The sequence below is a fragment of the Balaenoptera physalus genome, assembly GCF_965194825.1.
Source record: "Balaenoptera physalus genome assembly, chromosome: 16".
Classification (NCBI taxonomy): Eukaryota; Metazoa; Chordata; class Mammalia; order Artiodactyla; family Balaenopteridae; genus Balaenoptera; species Balaenoptera physalus.
This window is the reverse complement of record NC_138898.1, coordinates 66,373,771-66,393,824: the sequence shown is the minus strand read 5'-3', so window position 1 is coordinate 66,393,824 and position 20,054 is coordinate 66,373,771. Positions and strand designations below refer to the sequence as shown.

Genomic DNA, 20,054 nt, shown 5'->3' with positions numbered 1-20,054 from the left:
TAATAAAATTTCTCCAAATGTCTCAACACTGTCTCTTACAGTTTTTTATTTTATTTTTTGATCCAAGATCAAGTCAAAATCATGTATTGCATTTAGTCATCATAATTCTCTTTTTTTAAACAAGTGTCAAAGATTTTATTCAACTCATTAATTAATGAAAAAACTAATAAGATGTTAAAAGCAATTCAAATGAGAACTTAACACGCTAGACAATGTATTTTTACAGTCCTGTGAACAGAAATCATTTGCATAACTATGGACAGGAAGCATTTGTATTTCTCTCAATTTTCTACAATTTAACTTCTACAGGTTGTAAAAAAACAAAAACAAACCCTGGTATTAGTTTTCCGCTGCTGCTGTGACAAATTACCAAAAACTTGGTAGCTTAAAACAACACAAACTGATTATCTTACAGTTTAGTTGGAGTATCTTACAGTTGGAGGGCAAAAGTCCAAAATGGGTTTCACTTGGCTAAGATCAAGGTGTCAGCAAAGCTGTGTTCCTTCTAGAGGCTCGAGGGGGGAATCCGTTTTTTTGCTTTTTCTCCACCTTCTTGAGGCCACCCGCATTCTTTGGCTTCTGGTCCCCTTCCTTCATCTTCGAAGTTAGTGGAGTCATCAAAGCTCTTTAATCTCCTTTAATCTAGAACAGTTCCCCAGCCTGTTTTTGTTTTTTATACAGCATTAACACTTTCTGAAGAGTTCAGACCAGGTGTTGTTTTGTGGTGTCCTTCGATTCGGGTTTGTCTGTCTCCTGGGATTACACGTGTCTGACAGGAGGGCTACATAGGTGATGTCCTCTTAGCACGTCACACTGAGGGACACACACTATTTGTTCCATTATTACTGATGTTTTGTTTGATAATTTTGTTAAATGGTGGCCTCAGAAATCTCCATTGTAGCTCTCCCACTTTGTATTAACAAGTATTCTATGGGTAATACTTGTGCAAGGATGCCATTCAGATTTTAGTTTATGTTCTGCAAAGTGCACACTAGAATTATTTTGAGAAGTTTAATTGGTTCTTCTCATTTTGTGTGTTGTGTACTTTTCTTATTGATTTGTGAGTACACTTTTATTATGATGATTATTCATTTCTAACATTTAGTAAGCTGTTAGTTATTAGCTACTAGACACTGTTCTGAAATCTTCATAACGATTTTATGAAATGCAGGTACCATCTTCCTCCTTCATTTTACAGAAGAAATTGAAGCTTAGAGAGACTAATGCTGAGTTATGTATTTTGCAAATATTTGTCCCAGTTTGTTGTATACATCTTAATATAGTCTATTTTGCTACCACAAAGCTTTACATATTATCATAGTAACAACTATCAATTTATTCTTTTATAGTTTTTGCCTTTGGTGTCCTATTTAGAAGCATTAAGTATTAAATCCACTAGGAATGAGTTTTGCTCAAATGCCATCTTATCGGTAAGTAGGGTTGCCAGATTTTGCCTAAACTAAGCATGGCCCAAATATTGTATGGAATGTACTTATACTAAAAAATGATTTGTTGCTTATCTGAAATTCAACTTTAACTTGGTGTCCTCTGTTTTTATTTGGCAATCCTATCAGTAAGGCTTTCCCTGACCACTTTATTTAAAATTGCAACTCCCATCTCAGCACTCCCCGCTTTTCTCTTTCTCCATAGCACAATATATACACAATGTATTTTACTTTTTTGTTTAGTGTCTGCACTCTACCACTGGAATATAAACTCCATGATACCAGGCTTTTTTTAACTTTTAAATGTAGGTTTAACATACATATAGAAAAGTGCACGCGTCGTTAGTATATCACTCAATGAATTACCTCAAAGTGAGCACACCTATATAACCACCCTCCAGGAGGGCGGAGATTTTTATTCTCAATGTATTTTCAATGCCTAAAATAGTACCTGACGCATAGTAGGTAATCAGCTAATATTTGTTGAATGAATCAGTGATGTAGCCTGTGAGGTAGGCATTCAGGTTACTTTTGTCCAAATAACTAGCGAGAGAATATATTGATTATTTATTGCTTGGTTCTTATCCCCCTGAAAAGCGTAATTTTTGATGAATTTGAATAGTGCAATTATTTAGCTATTCCCCTACTGTTGAACATTTTGGAGGTTTATGTTTGTGGTTTTATATATATCTGTTTTTTATCCTTAAACATCTTTGTGCATTAAAAATTAGTCCTCATTTCAGATTGTTTTCACAGACTGGTTTCCCAAAAGAGGAATACTAGGTCAAAGGGTGCGCCCCTCTCATTCAGACAGAGCACCCGCTGACAGTCAGTGGACCTGTCTGCTGAAGATGGCACATGGAAGGGACCAACACCATCGCCTGTGTTCCCTGCTTTGGAGAACAGCTAGCAGACCAGGTGGCGAGTGCCTGGTCGCTTCCTTGACATCATTCTTCCTGGTTGGTAGGGTGAGCAAGATGCCTCGGGGCTGAATGCCAGCTCCTCTCCTCATACTAGTTGCAGGACTTTGGGCAAGTCGTTCAACAGATTGCTGTTTTCTCTAGACAGTGATGGTAGCAGAGCCTGCGCGGGTACCACATGGGATGTAGTCTCAGGAGGTGGTAACTGCAGCTCTAGGGGCAGGTGGCCTCTGCTGCTCGAAGCTCACCCAGTCCCTGGTCCAGATCATTTGGTAGATGAGCTGACGGAGGCAAGGTGACCACTTCACTTTGGCCATGAAATACTTGTCAGGTGAATGAGGGTCAGGCTGTGAGCTTACAGGATAGGATTCCCACCTTCCCATTATGACCACTGGTATGCAGAGAAAGAGGGGTATTATCACCCCTTTCAGACAGATTGATTTGAACTGTGAGAGCACACCCTCTCAGCTGAGGCTGCCCTCGTCTTTCCTTGCTCATACACGGTACATCCATTTCTGTCACCTTCCCAGGAGAAAACAGATAACCGCATTACCCTTTTCTCACACCGGTCAGCTCTTTCCAGGATTGCTCCTATTCACGAAGAACTAACAGGTCCGTGAGTGTCTTGTGCGCGTTGAGAGTATGAGTTGTCTTGTGTAAACCACTGGTGAACATGACATTTACCACCTGGCTGCCAAGAAGAGGAGGCAGGGGTTTCTTTTCCCTTTTGGTGCTCTCACTACACCAGAAAGAATAGAATAGGTCGTTCATTCAGTTAATATTTATTACAAAGGGCCTCTGTGGGAGGAGGCTATTCTTAAACTCCACAAAGTACCCCTAACACCAAAGAGGAGTGGACAGGATGCTCAAGGGCACCTGGGGGGGCAGTGCCGTGGGGAGAGAGGAGGGGAGCGCGGGGGGGTGCGCGAGTTGGCATTTCTCTGCAGTCTCGTGTTTTATTTAAGCCATCCTCGCAAATTTGAAAAATTCCACTCTATAATACATCCATTTTATTTTAATATTAAAATGTTTTAAATGACCAGATTAATTATTTAACTTTTCCTCCCTGCTCTCCAGTAAAATCCATGCTCTGGGACGTCAAGCCATGGTTATTCAGTGGCTTGTAGTCATTGCAAGCCCCAGGCTGCTGGGAAGCAGAGAGAAATAGCTGTGTTAGACGCTCTCTCTGGGAGAAGTATCAGCGGTGACATAAAGTGACTGGAACATGTTCCTATCTAGAAGGACTAGCTGGGGTCTGTGCGCTCAGAGGACGGGCACAAAGCCCTGGGTTATGTATTCACTCGGTTGCAACTAGAGAAGCATCATAAAATTTTTAAACTTGCATGAATTCAAATGTACTCATTGGGGAAATTATTTTCTCGGTAGTGAGACTGGTTTTGCTTGTCAGTCCACTCAGTGAAAGTGAGTGAGTCGGGGATGAAATGGGAGCTAGGGATCTGCTTTTCCCACGAGAATATCCATTCTCAAGTTCCGCCTATCGGGTGACCCCTGCCGATTAGAAATTAAGTGTGCTCACCCACGTGTGTCTTCAGTAACCTGGTCCTCACATGCAAGCCTGGTGTGCAAGAGGAGAAGCAGCGGAGTGCTCTGACACGGGAGGGAAAAACAGCCACGTCGGATGCTGGCATGACACCTCCAAAGGGAATTTTCAAGGGTAGCTTTGACTAAACGTGGTTTTCACCTTTAGCCTCCCTGCTGGTTTTCTCCACACAGACACACTGTTGCACACACACTGTTGCAACTCCACCGTGCTAGGTGCTTTCCCTGAAATGACCTCTGGACAGCACCTCAGCTCAAGGACAAGGCAACAGTTGCCCAGAGAGGTGAAGTGGGAGCCCAGTGGTAGGACTTTCCAACCCCAGAGCGTACACTCATTCCATCGGGCCTTTCTGCTCCTACAGTTGTATTAAAATCTTTTAAATCACGAATTGCTCAAAAAGAAAAAAATTTTTTTTAATTTAAATAATCCCAACAGGGAGTTCCCTGGCAGTCCAGTGGGTAGGACTCGGCACTTTTACTGCCGTGGCCTGGGTTCAATCCCTGGTCAGGGAACTAAGATCCTGCAAGCCACACAGTGCAGCCAAAAAAAAACCCAACGGCATTTAGTCCAGACTTGCAGAGAACCAAGTTACAGGGTCTGCCTGTGCTTTTTTTGGCGACAGCAGTGAATCCTGGCTGCGCTCTGGCCTGAGCTGGAGAAGAACGGGCCGAGATTGGAGTGAGTTTTGCACCACATCCGTGACCTTCAGGCTGCACTCAGATAGCTGTTCCCCATGTGTGCGTCTGCCCCAGGGTGGGCTTGTGGGACAAGTGTGCGCCTGGATCTTGGGAGAAGGCATTACGCAGCATTCCAGCTGCCCGCTGGGGATTCTCACTGCTCCTGCTTTAGTAAAATGTGGCAGGTTGCCTGGCAACCCCCAGCTGGTGGGGATTTTTTTCTACCTACTTTAGGAGAAAGCCCTCTATCAGCTCTTGGCTGACTACTCAGGGCGGAGTAGGAGATAAACTTGGCTCTGAAAGATGACTTTCTCCTTTATTTTTCACACCTCTGCCTGAATCTTAACATTCGCTCTCTCCTCTGTTCTCATTTGTCTATCATTTAAAGGTAGAAGCTGGACAGTTTGCCTCCCAAATCAAGTCCTGAGGGGGATTCGTTACTGAAAACATGTTCTTTTTTTACATTAGTCAAAATTGTTTCATTTGTGAGTCAGACCTGTGGACTGTTTCACTGAGTGTGTTGTATATAGCCATGCACCTCCGTGCTGCTGATTTGGTTTTGACAGAAGGATCCAGTTGTAGCCTTAGAAGCAAGTGTGGCTTGTGCATTTCCTGTTGGTGAAGGCCTCTAACTGCTGCCCTAACCTGGTGCGGGACCAGTCTGTCTGTGAGTGCCCTGCAGAAACGTGGTTTGTGGAGCTTTGCAGCTCTGTCCCATGCAAGCTGCTATCAGATACTCATATTTTTCTTAATTGAAATCATAGCATAATGCTATGCAAAGGCAGGATAAGTAAATTCATTCATTAAACTTAAGTTTACATGCTTTAAAATGAGACTTTACTTATGTTAGAGGCATTAGATGTGGGACTGCAGAGTTATCATTTAAAGGGTGATAATATTTTTCTAGGGAAAAATAAAAGTAGAGAGTACTTTAAAATCCCTGAACGCTCCGTTATCAATCAGAAAGCATTCTGTGTTCTGCTCTACCGGTACATGACTTTCAAAAGTTATTTTTCAATTTCCCAATTTGTGTTAAGCATTTTGGTGTTGTCGGAAGCTCTTGAGCCATTGGGAATTTTAAGATGTAATGTTATAAAATACTCCAAAATACTTTAAAGCTGGGGTCCCCAGGTCCCCGGTCCTTGGCCTGTTAGGAACCGGGCGGCACAGTAGGAGGTGAGCAGCGGGCAAGTGAGCCAAGCTTCATCTGCCGCTCCCCATCGTGCCCCATCGCGCCCCATCGCACCCCATCACTCGCACCACCGCCTGAACCATACCCCCCACCCCACCCCCGTCCGTGGAAAAATTGTCTTCCATGAAACCAGTCCCTGGTGCCAGAAAGGTTGGGGACCGCTGCTTTAAAGTGTAGCAGTATAACAACACTTGCCACTGTATCCAGTTTCTTTTTTCATATAAGTGTTTTTAAATGTAACATTTGACTCTCTTTTTCTAACTAGTTGATTTTCCATTGGATGTCCAAACACACAAAAAGATCTACGTTTACTTCTCCTTAGGACGTAGAAAACAAAATGACTGTTCAGAACGATGTAGAGATCTTAACAACTTCAGACAAGAAAGCTGACCAATGCCAGTATCAATTAAAAAAGAAAATCTGCCTTATTCTCCTGCTGGCACAATATTTCACAGGTTCTTTACATGTTCAGGAGTGGTGAAAAACTTGTTACTTCTCTGAATTTGGGGAGTTGCCATCTTCTAAAAGCACTTCCTCACCGAATGGGAGAAGCTCACTCTCTGGCCGCCTCTCAGGCAGGCATGCCCTCCCCTCCCCCTTCCTCTCCCCGTCCCTCTCTTCGTCCCTCTCTCTGACCCTCTCTCCGTCCCTCTCTTCGTCCCTCTCTCTCTTATCTTTCCATCCCCCACTCTCCTGTGTATGTATGTGTTTGACACTGAGCTGCTTCAGCTGCTTTTGGCAGCTAAACGTGCTTGTGCCAGAGCCGAATGCTGCCTGTAGGTCTGACCACTGATGATGGCAGCGACCACCTCCCATAACAGGGAGACAGACTTAAGGATGAAGAAAATAAAGAGGTGGATTAGTCTTCCTAAACTCCTGAAGCCTATAGGGAAATGGTTTGGTGACTTAAAAGGAGAAAAATAATACAAGTGTAGAATGAATATGTTAAAAGCCAAGATGGGATGGGACTTTAAAAACCAAAGTAATTCTTACTCAGCTTTGTGCTGCCCCTTTGGCCTGTTTGGTGATCTGTAGGGTTTTACTGTGTGGTCTACAGACAGAACCCACCAGTGAAATAAATTAGTCGTTGGGCACATAGTGTCAGCAAAGGCAAAGAGTAAAACTGATGTGGAAAATAAGGCTAACTTCGTCATTCTTTCTTTATTTTCTCATTGGAGAAGCGTGTGATTCTTTCTGTATACTTTTCTGAAGTCAGACATTGCCGGTTATAATGAATACCTTGCATCGTCCCAAGGCAACCTGTGGTCTGAAGAGCAGATTTCGTTGCTTTTGTTATGAATCGATTCTCTCTCCATAGAGGCTGGACACAGTGCCAGTGAGGCTCCATGCAGGCACCAAGGAGGCTGGCCTGAGTGTTAAAGGAGGTTGTGTTGGCAATTTTTTCCTGACCTTTTTGGTGGTAACAAATCACATGCGGGGTGTCCTGGAGACACTGAAGAGGCGAGTCACATTTGATGTAGATTTCAGAGGGTTCCGCATCTCTAGATGTACTGCAGGGGTGGGGAGTGGGGAAGAGAACAAGGCAGGACTAGGAAGAGGGCTCTTTTCATAGGTAGCATCATGGTGCCATCATGAGAACCCTGAGAGGTTCCAGATTGGTAGCGTGGCAAAGAAGGGTTAACGAGAACCATAGACGGAGTTGTCTATATGGAATTTCTGTGACTCCTTCTTACTAGGTTGGGAGAGGCCACTTTGCTTCAGGGGACTGATACCCTCCTTCCCAGGGGTAATGACTCACCCTGCAGGTAAGATAGCTCAGCCCTGGCTGATAAAGGCCTGTCATTCTCATTCTCTCCCCAGGTCCCCTCCTTCCCTCCTGGGTTTCAGTTGGTTAATGAATAAGCCTAGTCATGAGCTGTAAGTAAATTCTTTTATCAAATGAAAACCACATCAAAACATCCACAGAGAGACATTTAATGAAAGTGTAAATATTGCAGTACAGCATCTCCCGTATCTGGTTGGCTTATACACAAACAGACTTTAAGCTTTTCACCTATTGAAACCTTTAAGTCTGAAAATATGCTGCTCTGTGAGGCTTTTTGTAAACATGGTCTTGGGACGTGGAGAAAAGTTGGTGCATTTATGTGTTATCACAATAGCACTAATATTGTGGCAGATTTAATGCTTCATAAACAGCTCAAACTGCCAAGGATAACAGTCCAAAAGTGTTGTCTTGGTGTATGTGGGGACATTTATATTTGGTGTATATTTGTGTTTGGCATCTGAAACATCGCTAACGAGAACCAGTGAACCCTTCTTAACTCTGACTGCAGACCCGGCCACTACCTCGAGCCAGCAGTTCAGTTTACACACTGGCTCTGGTTGGTGAATAGGTTGTGTCCTCAAAGTTCTTTTGTTGATTAACCTTTTAGAACACAAAGCGCATTGTCGCACAGAAATGCCACTTTGAATGGTGGGTGTCAGTGAGCTGTGGCTTGTTTCAAACTTCGAGTCATGGCCCATCAGTGGGTCAGAAAATCAGTGCTAGTTGATGCCAGAATAAAAAAGAAGAGAGAAAAGAAACAGAATAGGAAACATCAGAGTGGGTTGCCTAGAAAAGATAGGTCTTGTTTGGTGACACTGTTGCAACTTAAAACCTACTGGACACTGTATGCCTTTAGAGCGTGAAAGGTACCCGTGTAGGGGGAGGTTGTATCAGCAGTGGGTTAAATCTGGCCATTTTCCACCGTCCAGCACTGTGATGTCAGGCAAGGGGCTTAACCTATCTGGGTCTCTGTTTTGTCATACTCAAAATAGGGCTGTTTTGTAGAGGTACGATTAGAGATGAAAGAGTATATGTTAGGATTAATATATTAGGATATTATAGAACATATGGTAATATATTAGGATTAGAGCTAATACAGCATCTGGTGCATGGTAACCCCTCTGTAAACCATGATTATTATTTATTTGTACTCCTTTGTGATATATGTAGACCTTAAAGATACTGTTATAAAATAGTATAACTAAAACATGTACTGTTTAGTCTTCCCTAGAGTACAATTTATTCAGTGTTCGTGACATTTAGGATCTGCCATTTCGCACATTCTAGGAGGAGATCTTTGATTTTACTTTAAATTATTCCTGTGTAGTTGAGACATCAATCTTAATTTTTTCCCATGAAGTGTGAAGAATGTTGCAAATTGCCTTAGGTCTTTCAGCTGTCTGTCAAGTTCGTCAAGACCGTTAAGTATGGAATTGCTTCCCAGCTCCCTATTTTGAGTTGTGTGTTTTCGTCTTTATTTAAAAAAACAAAAAAAGGTATTCTCTGTCTTTTTTTTTAAGTGACTCTCAATTCTAAACTTTTTGGAACTCCATCTGCTCCTGTTTGACTCCATCATAAAGTCATTCTGACCTCCTGCACATCACTACCCCATCTTTTAAGGAGCTATGTCAGCATTTGTGAAAACCTTTTTTTGTCTGGCTGGGGTTTCGAGCAGCTGCTGTGTTGCCAGCTTTGAGGGGCAGGTGAAGAGCGTCGTGGGAAGCCTGGCGTCACAGTCAGGGAGGTGAAGATCCAAATCCAGCTCTGCCAGTTCATTATCTTGGCCCTCTGCAGGTTACTCAGCCTCCCTCAGCCTCTGTTTCCGTGTCTGTAAAAACAGAGTTCCTGCCCACCTTGTGGGGTTGCTTTGAGGAGAAAAAGAGCACGGGTGGATTGGTGACTTTGCCTAGAAGGCCGCTGTCTCCAGCTGGGTCCTCGTAAGTCACAGCTCCGCAGCCTTTTCTGCCCTTCCTGTCCTCCCGGCCTCAGCTCTGCGGCTCTCAGGAAGACCCACCCCCTTCACCCAGGAAACAGCCGGCTTCCAGGTGGGGCTTCCTACCCCAGATTCATCAAGCTCTGCACCTGGTCCTCCCTTCTCTCGGAAGTGGGGCCCCACACATGTGCTCTGGGCCCCGTTTCCTCTCCAGGCCTTTCGCTGTCCCTTATCCCCAGGCCCACCTGCTGCTTCTTTCCAACAGTGAGAAAACCTGCCGAAGCTAATCCATCTTTTCAAAAGGACTCCTAGATCCCAGTTCCCTTTGCTCCCCATGATTTCTTTCCTTTTACAGATTCCAGTGGTCTGGATTCATCACCCTAGCCATCGTGCCCTCTCATTTAGCTGAGGTCCCTGGTGACCTCCGTGCCATAAAGCTCCTGAGCCCTTGCCTCCTCTTGCCTGGTTGCTCAGTACGTTGACCCATCCTTCCTTCCTGGGCTCCGCAGCCCCAGACTTTCTAAGTTAGTCACCTCCTCTTCGGCCCACAGCGTCCCAGGCTCCCCTGCCTGCTCCCCCCGCCCCATCTATAAGGTGATTAAATGTTCGCTGTTCCTCAGAGTTCCACGAGGACTTCTTTTCTTACTCCATGCCTTCTCCATTCCCATTCCTGTTTTCCCCTTCAATTGCAGTGATCTTGTAGAAACACACATCAGATCACTCTCGCACCCTCCTGGTGACTAAAACCCCATGGTGGCTCCCTCTGCACTTAGCCGGAGCCCTCGGGGGCGTGTCCATCATTCCGGCTTCACCTCAGGTCCTCCCCGGTCCGTCTTTAGTCTCCACTGTTAAGGTCGTGTTTCAGTTCCTCAGTCAAGACTGTGTCTCCTCACTCAGATAGGTCACTCCGTGTTCCTTCTGCCTGGAACACGCTTCCCTACCCCCAGTGTCTTTGACACTGTCTGCTCTCCCAGCCTTCAGTCTCAGGAAAGGCTGAATGTCTTTTCCTTAGGGAAACAGTCTCTGTGTCCTGGGCTTGACCAGCTAGCTCCCGCTGGAAACTCCAGAGCGCTTTTCTAACCCTCAGCACACGTGTGAGGCTCTGTGCCCTGTCCTTCCCTCCCGGCGAATACAAGGACCAGGTCCCTGATTCAGCCCCAGTTGCCCATGCATAGAAGATGGTGTGTTTGTTCATGAATGAATGGAGAGATGAATAAATGAACAAGTGAGAATTTCATACATTAGTGTCTGTGTTCACAAACAGGTGGAAGGGTGAATAAATGAACAAGCGAGAACTAAATACATTTGTTTGTAAAGCAGTCAGCACAGCTCTTATATATAGTAAGTACTCAATAAATGGTAGCTTTATTTCTTCTTAATCGACTTTTCAGCTGGGAACCATGAAAAGAAAAAAGAAAAAAAAAAAAAAACCACCCAGGCTGGTTAATGCGAGCAGTGCTCCTTGGTGACACCCTTCAGTAAAAGTGGAGGCAGGTGGCAGAGGCCGTGGGAGCGAGAGCTTAAGCAGCAGCTTCTTCCCACAGTCAACCTCTTGCTCCTCCTCGTGCTGAAATCATCCTTTCTCACCTCGATTCCTGCCTCCCTGCTGTTCCTTTCCTCCTCCTCTAGATTGTAAGCTTCTTCCGGGCAGGGACCGTCTCTTCCCTTCCTCCACGCGCCGGTGCCCAGCACAGTACCTGGAGCCAGTGTTTGTGGGATGAATGAATGAGATGCATGTTTCAGAAGCGGACTGTGGTGTTGCCAGGAGAGTTAGTGAAAATTAATTGACTAATTTTGGTCTCAGTTCAATTTTTAAAAATTATAGTTCAGACTTTTTGATTTTATACTTGTCCAGTATGGTTGACGTATCGGTTCCTGTATTTTCCACTTTATTTCCACGTTTTTGCGTGGGAAAGACCCCAATTCTAAACGATAGCAGTATCGCGTGAGCTTTGCAGACTCAGGTCTGTGAGGCCCCCCTCACTTCTCACCCCCCAGTGTGTGATGAGCTCTACAGCTCGCTGAATCTGTCTCGCTGTAGAATATCTTATGTGGCTTAGACACCGTTCTTTTAGTCTGAACTATATGTTTTGTGATCTAACAGCCATAGCCTCGTTGCTTAGGCACCTACCATGTGCCAAGCCCTGTACTGAGAGCTCTGCGTACGTACTCTCTGCCCTTCCTAATAGCTTTCTGAGGTAGGTAGATATGCCCGTTTTATGGATAAAGAAAGGGAAGCCCAGGGAGGCAGGTGACTTGCCTCAGGCAAGTTAAGATTGGGGCAGGATTTGAACCTAGGCCACTGTGGCCTCGGAATCTGTGGTTTTCCCACTTGACTTCGTTGCCTCCCTTTGCGTAGATTTTAAGTAAATGTCACCATGTCTACATGTCAGCCTTTGTCCAGTTTGTGGAGAGTGTTTTCATCTCCACTTCTTTGGCTTTTTTTTTTTCTGCTACACCGCATGGCTTGTGGGATTTTAGTTCCCCAACCAGGGATCGAACCTGGGCCCTCGGCAGTGAGCGCGTGGAGCCCTAACCACTGGACTGCCAGGGAATTCCCATCCACTTCCTTGGCCTTAATTAGAGACCGTGAGGTGAAATGAGGTGTGGGAGCCGTGAGCAGACTGAGGGGGTGACGTGGAGGGGGCACGGAGTCGTAGGCGTGACTTGTATGTGGCAGAACCAGGACGGGACCCACTTCCTCTCTGGGCGCCTGTTGAGTTTGCTCTGGTCCTTATCCGTCACAGGGCTCACAGCAGCTGCCCGCACGGTGCCAAGCACCCAGTGCCGGGGGGTACGGGCCCGGTTCTGTGAACGCTCAGCCGTTCTTGCTCTCATACTCTGTCCTTCACATCTTTTGCTCCCCTTGGCCTTAGTGCATTTGCTTTCCTGAGTGTCTCCTATGTGTCAGGTGCTGTGATAGAGGCTTGGGGAAAGCAGACGTGAATGAACCCAGCTCCCTTCTGCCTCTTACTCCATTATTTCCGCTGTGCTCGTGACAGCGCTTGGATCTCTTTCATGTGCCTGAGTTTTCTTCACTCTTTAGCCTTAGTACTTTATTTTTTTATTTCTATTTATTTTTTTGGCTGCGGTGCAAGGCTTGTGGGATCTTAGTTCCCCGACCAGGGATCAAACCCAGGCCCTCAGCAGTGAAAGTGCGGAGTCCTAACCACTGGACCGCCAGGGAATTCCCTAGCCTTAGTACTGTACAAACAAACAAACAAGCAACCCTTTATTAGGTAAGTATGCAATGTATGAAGAACAAGGGACAAGGAATCACAAGCCCTGGGTCCTGACCATGTGCCCGGGGCAGGTGCATTGGCCTCGCCGAGTCTGCTGTCAAGGGCCGTTGCCATTTCTTTCCCAGCGTTGCCGTGAGGCTCAGGTGTGGCAGTGTGCACGGACTGCTCCTGCCCAAGGGAGCCTGCCCTTCAGAGTCAGAGCCAGCTTTTCTTGTTTCCAGCCCAGGGCTCTTCATCTGCTGAGCCACCGTTCCTCATGGAATTTTTCACTGAAGATGCTGTGAATATGTATCCTGGTTCTGGCTTTCTTCTCTTGAGTAGAAACAAGCTGACAGTAGGTACAAAAGCTGTGTTTCTTTCCTCCTTCCACAATGTCAGAGGAAATTGCTGCCAAAGTACCATGGTAGAGCCCAGGCGCTACACAGATGAATAAGCCATGGTCCCTTCCCCCAAGAGCGCCTGGGTAAACGTGGGGAAAGAGTCAGCGTTGAAGTGAGGGCCGGACCAAGCTAAAGGCCCTGACGTCCTCTAGCAGGTTTGCACTTTATCTTGAAGACTCTGCAGGGTTTTATAGAAGAGGATGGACTGGCAAGGGTAAAATAGGGCTGTCATCTCCTGGGCGGGCTCGCGCACTCTCACCTCTTGGGCACCCTGGAAATAGCAGTACTGCACGTGCTTCTGACAGACCGCCAATTCCTGTGTGCACCTTAGTATCCGCCTAGTTCCTTGGGTGGGTTGAGGGGAGGTACACCCAAGATCAGTTTTTTTGAACACAGGCAAATGTTACTAGTGACCGTTATCAGGGTTGAGTGTTTTTGTAAAGTTAGTTCTCTCGTAGAATCCGAGATAAAACCCTCCATTCTCTCTCTGGTAAAAGTAAAAAAATGGTCATGCTGTTGAAAACCCAAAGTTGATCAAATTATATGGAATGTGAGAAAACTTCTGAATCTGGTATGTTCACATGTAAATAAACAAGCAAACACAAAGCGATGTTTGGTGCCCTCCTGGTGTGGGGTGAAAACCCAGAATGAGGGCACAGTGGTGCAGGGCCCCAGGCTGGCGGCTGAGGGAGGGGTCAGGAGAGGTCATGAAGGGTGTCAGAAGTGGGCACCGTAGAGCATTAAAGCACACGTTGGTGGGTAGGGTGTAGGGTTTGAGTCTGCAAAGCTGGCAGAGGCCACTGTCAGCACACGTCACTTCGGGTGGGCGCTTAACATACCAGGTTATCACGGAGAGATTCCTTCTGCTTTTTACATAACTGTTGTATGGAGAGGTGGACAGACTCTGAGTCTCTTGCAGACAGAGGCATTTGTCTGTGTTAACTCTAAATGACACGGTCTGGGACCCTTCCAGTGCACATGGTGTCATGAAAAGAATGTAGCTTTGGTTTGGATCCCAACACTTGTCATCTTTGAGACCTTGAACTAGTCACTTCTTCTGAGCTTCAGTGTCCTTATCTATAGAGTCAGGATAATCCTTACAGGATTTTTCCATACATGACAGAATAAGTAACCAATAAATATTTCTCCTTCTTGTAACCATTGGATTGATAAGCATTATAGGTAATTCCCTTAGAAACTGACTGAGAACCTGATGTTGGCTGAGGGTAGCCACTGCAGAAAATGCAGGACTAACGGTGTGTGACTGCTTCTGAAGTTTCCTGATGCTCCCCCCACCCCACCCCCTCCAGCAGTTGCTGCAGTAAAGTGATTGCAGCCGCTTAATAACCAGGCTGCACAAATGTCCTCAGCCTCCCTTGGAAGGGCTGAGAAGCCTGGCGTTTCAGCAGCTGTGATTGTTTGCAGCACACGAACCATTCAGGGACACCTCCTTATCACTGAAGACACTGAAACTGGAGTAACTCTTACCTCGTCTTACAGAGCCCTTCTAACTTAGTCTCAGAAATGGCCCTTAGGAGTTGGACAGTGTAAAACAACAGCAAAACTAAACAATTTCTTTAAAATGTCATGAACATCTGTGAAACCACCACTCAACCAAAGAGCTAAAATATTGTTAATAAATTACATTTACCTGTTGTTCCTCCCCATCCCATCCCCCCTATCCCCTGTGGGTGGCAGTCACTCTTCTGAAAGTCATGCTCATCATTTTCTTGCTTTTTTGGTTCTCTCTCTCTCTTCCTCTCTCTCTCCCCCGCTCTCTCCTTCCCCTCACCTTCCCCCCATCCCCCTTCCCCCTCCCTCTCCCTCTCCCTTTCCCTCTACAGATCTACAAAATGATATCTTATTGTGCTCCTAATTTGCCTTTGCCTGAGGTTGAGCAACTCTTTATATAATTATTGGCGTTATATGCTCCCTTTTCTGTAAAACGATATGAATGCTTTTCGTGTCTTTTGCCCATTTTTCTGTTAGGTGTTCTCTTAACTGATTTGTAGGCATTTTTATGTATTCTGGTGCTAATCCTCCATCAGTTGTATGTGTCACAAATATCTTCTCCCAGTGTGTAGATTGTCTTCTCTCTCTTTAAAGTGTCTTCGGGTGGACAGAAGTTTTCGTATTAATGTAGCCAAACTTATTGATCTTTTTTTTAATGCTTAACATTTTTTGTATCTTCATAAATTCTTTCCTACTTCAAGCTCCGGAAGATATTCACTTCTATTTTCTTTTCAAGTTTTCAAAGTTTGCTTTTGACATTTAAGTGCTTCATCCATCTGGAGTTGATTTTTTGGCCTGGTGTGAGTAAGAATCCAATTTCTTTTTTTCTTCCTGTGGATAAACAATTTTTCCAACTTTTCCTTTTGCACAGTGTCATGCTGCCTCTGTCAAAAATCAAAGTTTCACAGATGCATAGGTCTGTTTCTAGGTTCTTCTGTACCACTGGTCAGTTTGTTTATCTCTGTCCCATTACTACACTGTCTTAAGTACTACAGGTTTACAATAAGCTTTTTTAGCTATCAAGGCAAGTCCCCCTTCCTTATTCTTCTTCAGAAATGGGCTATCATTGGCCATTTGTCTTCCCTTTAAAATTTGGAATCAACCTTTCAAATTCCACAGAATAATTGAGGTGTAATTTATATACAGTGAAATATACACTGTTCTGTTGCCCAGGTCTTCATCTTAACAAATGCACATCATCATGTAACCTCCACCACAATCAAGATACAGGACAGTTCCATCACTCCCAGAATTCCCTCATCCCTTTGGCGGTTGACCTCCTCCCCCAGTCCCTGGCTACCACTGCTCTGTGTTCTGTTGAGATTTTTTTTTTTTTTAATCTCATTTAAAATTTTTTCATTGTTTTATTAAAACGTTGGAATTTTTTAAACTGAAACTGCATTAAATCTAGAGGTAAATTTAGGAAGGACTCTACGTCTTATGTTAAGTGTTCTTGTCCATGAACATTATGTATCTCTCAACTTAGTTGGAGAGATTTTTTGCTTGACAGTAATGGAAGGGTCTACATTTTTAGAAAAAAAACTCAACATTTTAAGTAGTTCTTTAAAACTCCTCTAAAGGAAGCATTTTATAAGATAATCGTCCATCTAAATGGACACATAAATATACACAAATATATATCAGACTTGTGGCGGTGTTATGTTTTAGAAAAAAGTCACGTCTTGGTTCCAAACCAGCCTTGATGCTCACCCTATGAGACCATAAGCAAGCTGCTCGGCTCCCCTGATGCCCAGTCTCTTCATCTGTGTGATGACTAGAACATCTCTTCCTCATGGGGTGGTTGTGAAGATTAAATGCACAAAGTGTCGAGACAGCGGACCCGGCACAGTGAAGCCATGGGTGGGTGAGACTGTGGGAGAGGAACTGCTCTCACTCACCCACAAGGAACCAGGAAGGGCCTTCACCGTGTTTGGTTTTGCAGCGGCTTTCACAGAGTGGCACGGCCGAAAGATGGCCTTGAATCATTTTCCTGACAAATTTGGAAAAGGTTAGTGTTACCAAGCTGCCTGCGCCACGCTGCTTCTGACAGGCGAGCTGGAATCACTGGAGGACACAGCTGACAGCCAATTCATTTTGCTGATTCATCCATTAGAAGGGTGGCTCTGGGCCAGAGCTTGGCTTCCAGATTAAAGGCCGAGAGCTGCAAAGCTGCTGGGACTTGAAGGAATGCTGGTAAATTATTGCCATGTGAAGGCCAGCCGTGGAAAGTGGATTGTTATTTGTTTCCCCCTTTAACTGATCCTAATTCCAAATGTGCTCAGATAAATTCCCCACCATGGTTAGGGAATTTTTGAAACATTTGTCCATGGGGCTGAGAGCTAAATTACTGGAAACAATCAGATGCTGTTAAGTAGATCATCTTGGCTCCTTTATGACCCTATCATCACCTCTGCTTTCAGGAGGAATGTTGACTCAAGCCTACTCCTTTACTTGGTAATCCAAATTAAACTCGAGAGAGACATTATTGCACATGTCATCCCTGTGGGGCACACTTCAGAATCAACCTGCCTGAGTAAGGAATGAAACTTAAAGAGGAAAATCCAGGAGATGCTCATTTGCCAACGATCGGGACAGAATAATCATGTAGAATCTGTGGGTTCTCATGTATCGCATTAATAGATGAACCTGTTTTAGTAGGTAGTCTCAAGCTTACAGGAAACTGCATAAAGCTTGCATGTGACAGGGTGAGCTCAAGAGGGTGGAAATTGTGTCTTGTTTTACCAAATATCTAGCATCGTCCCTGGGACAGACACCCAGTGAGCAGCTGCTAGACAGAGGCACGGATGGTTGATGTTTGTTGGGTATACAGATTGTGGGGCGGTTAGATAAATGAGCCAAGAAAGTCAAAAGTGTAGTCCGTTGAAAGCAAGAAGAGTAACTGTCCTGAGGAGTAAGATTTTAAAGAAAGAATCCTGTTTCTGTGGTTCTCTGATCTGAGTGACTTTGGTCGATAGTGTATCTGCAGAGCTGGGTACTTTCTGTTTCCCTCCTTCTAGTGAGTCAGAGCCTATGCTGTTTTGAGCTCACATTTCACTAACTCAATCTACTTCCTTGGGATAATGTGAAAGTTCTTTAATACCCTTAGGGTTGTTTTCTTTTCTTTTCTTTTTTTCCTGTTAAACTCTAGAGTGAATATTTGAAAAGTACAGCAAACTTCTTATTAAAAAAAAAATTTTTTTTTGAATTTTATTTTTTTATACAGCAGGTTCTTATTAGTTATCCATTTTATACATATTAGTGTATATATGTCAATCCCAATCTCCCAGTTCATCCCACCTCCCCACCCCCACGCCACTTTCCCCCCTTGGTGTCCATACGTTTGTCCTCTACATCTGTGTCTCTATTTCTGCCCTGCACACTGGTTCATCTGTACCATTTTTCTAGGTTCCACATATATGCGTTAATATACGATATTTGTTTTTCTCTTTCTGACTTCACTCTGTATGACAGTCTCTAGGTCCATCACGTCTCTACAAAGGACCCAGTTTTGTTCCTTTTTATGGTTGAGTAATACTCCAGTGTATATATGTGCCACATCTTCTTTATCCATTCGTCTGTCGATGGGCATTCAGGTTGCTTCCATGACCTGGCTATTGTAAATAGTGCTGCAATGAACATTGGGGTGCATAATAAGAGTGGGTGTCTTTTCTTATTTTTCTTTTTGTTGTTTTATTTTGCTTTGCTCTTTAGATGGCTAAACATTTAGGGCATGACATTCTATAAACTCCTATTGTGCTGAGAAGTTTTAGGCAGATCTGGTCCACTTGGAGTGAAGATGAAAGTGTCAGGGGCTGGGTATGTGGGGAGTATCTGCCTCTCATCCAGTTGTCTTTCCCTGTGGTTTAAGGTCTCTGAAGTACTGGAGTCCCTTGTCCAGTTCTGGTGTGTCCGTCACCTCTTGCTGCATTCTACCATGCTTCATTTACATAATATTTACTGGGAACTACTCTGATCCAAGAACTTTGCTACAAGTGGGTATACTCTATTTCAGACGTCACGGTGCTTTTGCAGCTGCCCGGGTCCCAAGTCTGGCAGCCCCTGCCAGCATGGCCCAGCCCTTACGGTCTTGCTGCTAGTGTGGGTAATAACCAGTGGAAGTGATAGTGGGCCGGGGAGTGTGTGCTCACACTGCAGAAGCTGGAGCCAGCACATGGGGGCCCAGCCTCCCGTTTTCTGTGGGTCCTCACTCCCAGGCCACTTGCACGTTCCATCCCCCACCCTCCGAGAAGGAGGCAGCAAGACGGACCCGGCCTTAGTCAGGCATTAACACCAAAGAGGGAACAAGCTCTAGTTTTCAAGGACTCCTGCCAGAGGCACATTACAGAGAATTAGCAGGCTTTCAAAGCAGAAGGAGAAGAGGCAGGTCTCAAGTACTGTGGGAATATCTTGAATCTGCAGAGTCCAAAGTGAAGTGCGGAAGTGTGACCTTAGGGTCGAAGCAGCCTGGTTTTGCCGCCCAGCACTGCCGCTGGCCCACGGTACGGCCTGCAGTAATCCCCCCGACCTCTGTGCACCTGCTTTCTCATATTCAATAAAGCCAATTCTGCCTTGCAAACGCATTGTGAAGATAAGACATGATGTACGCAAAGCACCGGACGCAGACGTATGGTAGACCTTCGGTGTTCGACACGGTGATCAGCACTGCTGCCAGCATTGCTTTTCTTGTCCTCTTTATTTTTAACAGAATAAGTGAGGGTTTGCAGTTTTCCCTTAGTGGTTTTGTTTTGTTTTTCATTTTCTTACTCTGAAAAGGAGTAATTTTCAGACCATAATGTTACCTGCAAATATTCCAAAAATTAACGTTTTGCTTACATCATTCTGGTTATTTAATAGTTCACAGAGCATTTTCACACTGTGAGGGAGATTGAGGAGCAGTGACCGTCTTTTCTCCAGGTGAGAAAACTCAGATGTGGAGAGCTGATGGGACATTCCCAAGGCCACCTGGCTTCTAAACGTCGAGCGGGGTTGGGAGTGCAGACCTCACCTCAGGGCTCCTTTGACTCCCTCAGGCCATCTTTCCAAAGTGACATCCTGGGGCTAGGCCAGACTCTTTGATAAGGATTTTTTCTTTTCCTTGTAGCTGTCAATACCAGCAAATATGCAGAGAGCTATCGGATCCAGACCTATGCTGAATATGTGGGGACAAAGCATGAGGAGAAGCAGATCAAGAGAAAGTGGACAGAAGATAGTTGGAAGGAGGTTGAGAGAAAGCGGTTAAACACGCAGTGCATCTCCTATGCTTTGCAGAATCACTGTTACCAAGCCAATAGGTAAGAGTTCTTGGCTGTCGATTTGAAAGGGCAGCGTCGTTCTAGCAAAGCTGTTCTTGCTGCTTCTTATAGGACTGTAAGTAGTAAATCTGACTTGTGAGAGAGACTTTTTTCT

The 20,054-nt window shown here is 44.9% G+C and overlaps 1 protein-coding gene across 5 annotated transcripts in view; it reads left to right on the top strand.

Moving 5' to 3' along the window:
* Positions 1–20,054, top strand: part of PARN (poly(A)-specific ribonuclease) — a 159,947-nt gene that overhangs the window by 95,180 nt on the left and 44,713 nt on the right. For all 5 annotated transcript variants that reach the window (XM_082429669.1, XM_082429668.1, XM_082429667.1 and 2 more), the window contains one exon: positions 19,750–19,939. In XM_082429669.1, coding sequence (XP_082285795.1) covers positions 19,750–19,939 — 190 coding nt within the window. The remainder of the gene's footprint in view (positions 1–19,749; positions 19,940–20,054) is intronic.